General features: G+C 55.8%; 1 protein-coding gene across 1 annotated transcript in view; it reads right to left on the bottom strand.

The window, feature by feature from the left end:
• Nucleotides 1-4,989: 4,989 nt before the first annotated feature.
• The window catches only part of LOC140350845 (high affinity choline transporter 1-like), a 58,912-nt gene continuing 56,555 nt past the window's right edge, over nt 4,990-7,346 (bottom strand). Inside the window, exon 8 of the mRNA XM_072436356.1 lies at nt 4,990-5,559. Coding sequence (XP_072292457.1) covers nt 5,005-5,559 — 555 coding nt within the window. The 3' untranslated portion in view covers nt 4,990-5,004. The remainder of the gene's footprint in view (nt 5,560-7,346) is intronic.

Genomic DNA, 7,346 nt, shown 5'->3' with positions numbered 1-7,346 from the left:
GTTCAGTCTGTGTTATGAGTCCAGTTTGTGGTTCAGATGAACACCAGGTCCTTGTATGAGTCACTCTCTCAATGTCCCGTCCCTGGATGTTCTCTGGTGAGGGGGGCGTGGCCTGTCCCGTCCCTGGATGTTCTCTGGTGAGGGGGGCGTGGCCTGTCCTGTCCCTGGATGTTCTCTGGTGAGGGGGGCGTGGCCTGTCCTGTCCCTGGATGTTCTCTGGTGAGGGGGGCGTGGCCTGTCCTGTCCCTGGATGTTCTCTGGTGAGGGGGGCGTGGCCTGTCCTGTCCCTGGATGTTCTCTGGTGAGGGGGCGTGGCCTGTCCTGTCCCTGGATGTTCACTGGTGAGGGGGGCGTGGCCTCTGTGGAAGTCCACCACCATCTCCTTGGTCTTCCCTCTCCTCACTGCTCACTCTTCGCCATCGTACTGTTCAAAATGCTTCAGTTTTCATAAATCCACTTTAATATTTCACTTTAGCTCGCACTGGGCTCTAGTAGCGCTCGCTGATTGGTCAGCACGATCACATGGTATGTGAGCCTACTCTTTCATTCTGACAATCTAATCTGCAACAAGGCTTTATGAGACAGGACAGTGCACTGAGAAAAGGGTCGAGACTGGGGAAGGACATGCAACAAACTGGCATGGAGCACATGTGTTGTTCACTCTGCCACCAAGCAGCACAGCACACGTTTGTCTTCTAGAGGTCTATACGTGAGGACGAGGATATTGAAATGAAACACCAGACTCCTGAGGGTTTTACAGGAGGTAGTTTATTGGACCTCAGCAAAGAGCGCCCCCTACATCCTGGGAGGCCCTCAGCAAAGAGCGCCCCCTACATCCTGGGAGGCCCTCAGCAAAGAGCGCCCCCTACATCCTGGGAGGCCCTCAGCAAAGAGCGCCCCCTACATCCTGGGAGGCCCTCAGCAAAGAGCGCCCCCTACATCCTGGGAGGCCCTCAGCAAAGAGCGCCCCCTACATCCTGGGAGGCCCTCAGCAAAGAGCGCCCCCTACATCCTGGGAGGCCCTCAGCAAAGAGCGCCCCCTACATCCTGGGAGGCCCTCAGCAAAGAGCGCCCCCTACATCCTGGGAGGCCCTCAGCAAAGAGCGCCCCCTACATCCTGGGAGGCCCTCAGCAAAGAGCGCCCCCTACATCCTGGGAGGCCCTCAGCAAAGAGCGCCCCCTACATCCTGGGAGGCCAAGACATGATCATGAGTTTATCCATTCACTGGTTCAGAGCCTGAGACGTTCACACGTACGACACTGTATATACCTGAGATATATGTAGTGGTACTGGCCGTGTCCAGCAGGGGGCGCTACATTCTTCAGGAAGTCACGACAGTGGCTCTGACCAGAGGCGTGTCAGATCAGGACCAGACAGGTTCTGGAAGGACGTTTCCCCCCTTTATGGACCTTGATGTCCAAAGACCCTAAAGGTAAAGGTCTCCAGTGTTTACACTCTTAAAGATGCACTACGGAACTTTCCTGGTGCAGGTCCACCGCCGCCTTAAAGGGGATGGAGGATTATTTGCCGATTTGAGAACTCAAGCTGAAGTGCACATGTGCACTCGCCTTAAAGGCACTTGTCCCCTGGTCAGATCTGTGGAGATGAGAGTCCATCAAAACAATCTGCTCTCCAGATATGCCACGCCCACAAAGGTTCCATAGTGCACCTTTAACCTGGGTCAGAGTGAAACATGCGTCCAGAACCACGGGCTTCGACTGCTGAATGTCTTGACCACTACTTTGAGTACGTGTTCGTCTTATGAGGAAGTACTTTAGTGAATGTCCTTCCCACCTGGTTACTCTTTAGACACTTAGGACGCTCGACCAAATCATCTGATGTGGACAAGTGAAGGACACGATCACTGCAGTTCCACGTCCCTCCTGCAGGGCTGAAGTCACATCCAAGTCTAAAATACAAACTCAATGTTCTTTATTTTTATTCACTTTAAGATATTTGCAATTTATTCAGTTTTTGAAACATTAGAGCGAAAAGATTTGGGAAAATCTTGAAAATCATGTAACTTCTTGAAGACTGTGTCCACGGTGACGTCCAGGAGCCTCACACGTGTCCACGGTGACGTCCTGGAGCCTCACACGTGTCCACGGTGACGTCCAGGAGCCTCACACGTGTCCAGGGTGACGTCCAGGAGCCTCACACGTGTCCACGGTGACGTCCTGGAGCCTCACACGTGTCCACGGTGACGTCCTGGAGCCTCACACGTGTCCACGGTGACGTCCAGGAGCCTCACACGTGTCCAGGGTGACGTCCAGGAGCCTCACACGTGTCCACGGTGACGTCCTGGAGCCTCACACGTGTCCACGGTGACGTCCAGGAGCCTCACACGTGTCCACGGTGACGTCCTGGAGCCTCACACGTGTCCACGGTGACGTCCAGGAGCCTCACACGTGTCCACGGTGACGTCCAGGAGCCTCACACGTGTCCAGGGTGACGTCCAGGAGCCTCACACGTGTCCACGGTGACGTCCTGGAGCCTCACACGTGTCCACGGTGACGTCCTGGAGCCTCACACGTGTCCACGGTGACGTCCTGGAGCCTCACACGTGTCCACGGTGACGTCCAGGAGCCTCACACGTGTCCAGGGTGACGTCCAGGAGCCTCACACGTGTCCACGGTGACGTCCTGGAGCCTCACACGTGTCCACGGTGACGTCCAGGAGCCTCACACGTGTCCACGGTGACGTCCTGGAGCCTCACACGTGTCCACGGTGACGTCCAGGAGCCTCACACGTGTCCACGGTGACGTCCAGGAGCCTCACACGTGTCCAGGGTGACGTCCAGGAGCCTCACACGTGTCCACGGTGACGTCCTGGAGCCTCACACGTGTCCACGGTGACGTCCTGGAGCCTCACACGTGTCCACGGTGACGTCCAGGAGCCTCACACGTGTCCACGTGATGTGCACTTGGGTCACCACAGAAACAGGGCAAATATTGAGGGGAAAGCGGTTCCAGAAGATGATTTAAGTCAAATATAACGCTCAGTCAAAGGTCAGAGAAGTCCCCACCTCGCTCTGTGTCTGTGTGTGTGTGTGTGTGTCTGTGTCTGTCTGTGTGTGTGTGTGTGTGTGTGTGTGTGTGTGTGTGTGTCTGTCTGTGTGTGTGTGTCTGTGTGTGTGTGTGTGTGTGTGTGTGTCTGTGTGTGTGTGTGTGTGTGTCTGTGTGTGTGTGTGTGTGTATGTGTGTGTGTGTGTCTGTGTGTGTGTGTGTGTGTCTGTGTGTGTGTGTGTCTGTGTGTGTGTGTGTGTGTCTGTGTGTGTGTGTCTGTGTGTGTGTGTGTCTGTCTGTGTGTGTGTGTGTCTGTGTGTGTGTGTGTGTGTCTGTGTGTGTGTGTGTCTGTGTGTGTGTGTGTGTGTCTGTGTGTGTGTGTGTGTGTGTGTGTCTGTGTGTGTGTGTGTCTGTGTGTGTGTGTGTGTGTCTGTGTGTGTGTGTGTCTGTGTGTGTGTGTGTGTGTCTGTGTGTGTGCTTCTCAGCTCTCTGTATTTGAATCTTGGCTCTAGTTTGTTCTTGCCCTGTGTGGCACATTCAGGTGCACATGTGGCACACGTGGCATACTCGGGTGCACATGTGCGACTGCAGCTGGGGCCTCTGCCTGGATGAGTGGTACTTCACACAGTACTACTCCTCAGTAGAATATACAACTACTGCAGAAAATTGCAGAGAAAATACTGAGCTCTTCAAACAAAGAGCGTACATGTGATTTTCCACCACGTTAGAGAAAAGTCAGCACAAATTCAAATAATTTGTGTTATTAATGAAGAGGGAGAACATGCAGCGCCCAGAGAGGGTCTGGCACTTCTGAAGACTACTTAAAGTGCACTTGTTTATATACTGTACATCAAACATGAGACTATAGGGTCAACCCGCCTGTCACTCACAGCATGACAGAGGCGCTTGTTTCCTCTGAATGTCTCTTCTTTATCGCTCTCTTTCGACCTGTTCATGGTCAAATGAGCAGTCCAGACTGAGCTCAGCAAAAAGAAATAGAATTGAAAATGTGCCAATTTGTCTCAATGGGAATAAGACTCATGTAAAGACATTTAAATCAAAACCATTGTTTTCTATGAGTTGAACAGATATTATTTGTGAATAGTTTCATTTAAGAAAAATGTGGAAATTTGTGTTTTTGTAAATGTCGTTCTACTGAGTCTCACTACATTCATTCATACATTCAAGTGTGTGTCGTCCCAGTGTTTTAGTGTGTCAGGGCGGGGCATTGCAGAATCATGCATGATTCACACATTCAAGTAATTATTCAACATTGGGCTTCCTTTAAATGACTGAAAACACTGTGTTCCACGTGTGACATCATCCAGTGGTATTCACACCCATTTCCTACACAAACTTAAAGTGTTTTTACAGATCATTTCAAACGCTTCAAGTGCATCTTCAGTGCACTAACTACGGCCTCGCAGTACACGGGCCTCGCAGTACACGGGCCTCGCAGTACACGGGCCTCGCAGTACACGGGCCTCGCAGTACACGGGCCTCGCAGTACACGGGCCTCGCAGTACACGGGCCTCGCAGTACACGGGCCTCGCAGTACACGGGCCTCGCAGTACACGGGCCTCGCAGTACACGGGCCTCGCAGTACACGGGCCTCGCAGTACACGGGCCTCGCAGTACACGGGCCTCGCAGTACACGGGCCTCGCAGTACACGGGCCTCGCAGTAGCGGGTACACAGTCTGAAGTACTCACACTTACAATGTTTTCGGGTCAAATGGACAGAAACAACGTTGGACTTATAAATATAACAACTCATCTAGAGATTTATACTCTAAAACAAAAGGATTACTCACACATGAATCAACCAAACTATTAGAAAGCTGATGAGGAAGCAGTTAAAATAGGGTTCACAGCTTTTGCATATTTGTGTCCTTGAAGTGCTGCTGTTTGAATGTGCCCCGCCCTGTAGAGGACACAACACTGTTGCCAGTATATCTCTGAGGGCACTGCATGTGCTGACCATTGGTCAGAGGGTCTGCCTAACACGGAGACTCCAGCATGGGCTGCGTGGCCTCCGTGCTCTCGCTCTCCTCCTTCAGGCGCTCCTCCTCCTTCAGGCGCTCCTCCTCCTTCTTCACCACCGCTGGAGGCTGCGGATGTTTGACGTCGAAAAAGTCAAACTTCTCTGGGATCAGGCCCCGGTCGAAGAGCTGCTCCGCCACGTACGAGAACATCAGGATGGAGGCCACAGCCGAGAGCATGCAGATCGTCCTGATGGGGGACTTCTGCTCGTACACGCCGTTCACCAGAGTGCATCCTGGGAATTTGAGCACAGGCGGGATCCCCAGGACAGGCTCGCCACACAGCACCCGCAGGATCATGCCGGTGGCGCAGCCGAGCACGGCGCCGTACCCGTTGGAGATCTTGAAGAAGAGGACGCAGACGAGCTGGGGCAGCATGAGCGTGTAGGTGAGGTCAGAGCGCAGCAGCCAGATCATCAGGACGCTGTTGTCCAGGAAGGTGAGGGACGTCCCAGCAAGGCCCACCACCACCACCGAGCCCTGGATCACCCACTGGATCTCCCGCTCGGACGCCTGGACACAACACACAAGGACAGGTCACTAAGCTGAAGACAAGAAAAACATCCGGCTAGGAGCGCTCCTGTCCCAGAGTGAGCCCTCCTGTCCCAGAGTGAGCGCTCCTGTTCCAGAGTGAGCCCTCCTGTCCCAGAGTGAGCCCTCCTGTCCCAGAGTGAGCCCTCCTGTCCCAGAGTGAGCCCTCCTGTCCCAGAGTGAGCCCTCCTGTCCCAGAGTGAGCCCTCCTGTCCCAGAGTGAGCGCTCCTGTCCCAGAGTGAGCGCTCCTGTCCCAGAGTGAGCCCTCCTGTCCCAGAGTGAGCGCTCCTGTTCCAGAGTGAGCGCTCCTGTTCCAGAGTGAGCCCTCCTGTCCCAGAGTGAGCGCTCCTGTCCCAGAGTGAGCCCTCCTGTCCCAGAGTGAGCCCTCCTGTCCCAGAGTGAGCGCTCCTGTCCCAGAGTGAGCCCTCCTGTCCCAGAGTGAGCGCTCCTGTTCCAGAGTGAGCCCTCCTGTCCCAGAGTGAGCGCTCCTGTCCCAGAGTGAGCCCTCCTGTCCCAGAGTGAGCCCTCCTGTCCCAGAGTGAGCCCTCCTGTCCCAGAGTGAGCCCTCCTGTCCCAGAGTGAGCCCTCCTGTCCCAGAGTGAGCCCTCCTGTCCCAGAGTGAGCCCTCCTGTCCCAGAGTGAGCCCTCCTGTCCCAGAGTGAGCCCTCCTGTTCCAGAGTGAGCCCTCCTGTTCCAGAGTGAGCCCTCCTGTCCCAGAGTGAGCCCTCCTGTCCCAGAGTGAGCCCTCCTGTCCAAGAGTGAGCCCTCCTGTCCCAGAGTGAGCCCTCCTGTCCCAGAGTGAGCCCTCCTGTCCCAGAGTGAGCCCTCCTGTTCCAGAGTGAGCCCTCCTGTTCCAGAGTGAGCCCTCCTGTCCCAGAGTGAGCCCGCCTGTCCCAGAGTGAGCCCTCCTGTCCCAGAGTGAGCCCTCCTGTTCCAGAGTGAGCCCTCCTGTCCAAGAGTGAGCCCTCCTGTTCCAGAGTGAGCCCTCCTGTCCCAGAGTGAGCCCTCCTGTCCCAGAGTGAGCCCTCCTGTCCCAGAGTGAGCCCTCCTGTCCAGAGTGAGCCCTCCTGTCCCAGAGTGAGCCCTCCTGTCCCAGAGTGAGCCCTCCTGTCCCAGAGTGAGCCCTCCTGTCCCAGAGTGAGCCCTCCTGTTCCAGAGTGAGCCCTCCTGTCCCAGAGTGAGCCCTCCTGTCCCAGAGTGAGCCCTCCTGTCCCAGAGTGAGCCCTCCTGTCCCAGAGTGAGCCCTCCTGTCCCAGAGTGAGCCCTCCTGTCCCAGAGTGAGCCCTCCTGTTCCAGAGTGAGCCCTCCTGTCCCAGAGTGAGCCCTCCTGTCCCAGAGTGAGCCCTCCTGTTCCAGAGTGAGCCCTCCTGTCCCAGAGTGAGCCCTCCTGTCCCAGAGTGAGCCCTCCTGTCCAAGAGTGAGCCCGCCTGTCCCAGAGTGAGCCCTCCTGTCCCAGAGTGAGCCCTCCTGTCCCAGAGTGAGCCCTCCTGTTCCAGAGTGAGCCCTCCTGTTCCAGAGTGAGCCCTCCTGTCCCAGAGTGAGCCCGCCTGTCCCAGAGTGAGCCCTCCTGTCCCAGAGTGAGCCCTCCTGTTCCAGAGTGAGCCCTCCTGTCCAAGAGTGAGCCCTCCTGTTCCAGAGTGAGCCCTCCTGTCCCAGAGTGAGCCCTCCTGTCCCAGAGTGAGCCCTCCTGTTCCAGAGTGAGCCCTCCTGTCCCAGAGTGAGCCGTCCTGTTCCAGAGTGAGCCCTCCTGTCCCAGAGTGAGCCCTCC

Source organism: Eucyclogobius newberryi, unplaced genomic scaffold (genome assembly GCF_026437365.1).
Source record: "Eucyclogobius newberryi isolate DKJ021-1_F unplaced genomic scaffold, fEucNew1.0.hap1 SCAF_8, whole genome shotgun sequence".
NCBI classification, from domain to species: Eukaryota; Metazoa; Chordata; class Actinopteri; order Gobiiformes; family Gobiidae; genus Eucyclogobius; species Eucyclogobius newberryi.
This window is presented reverse-complemented; position numbering and strand designations above follow the sequence as displayed.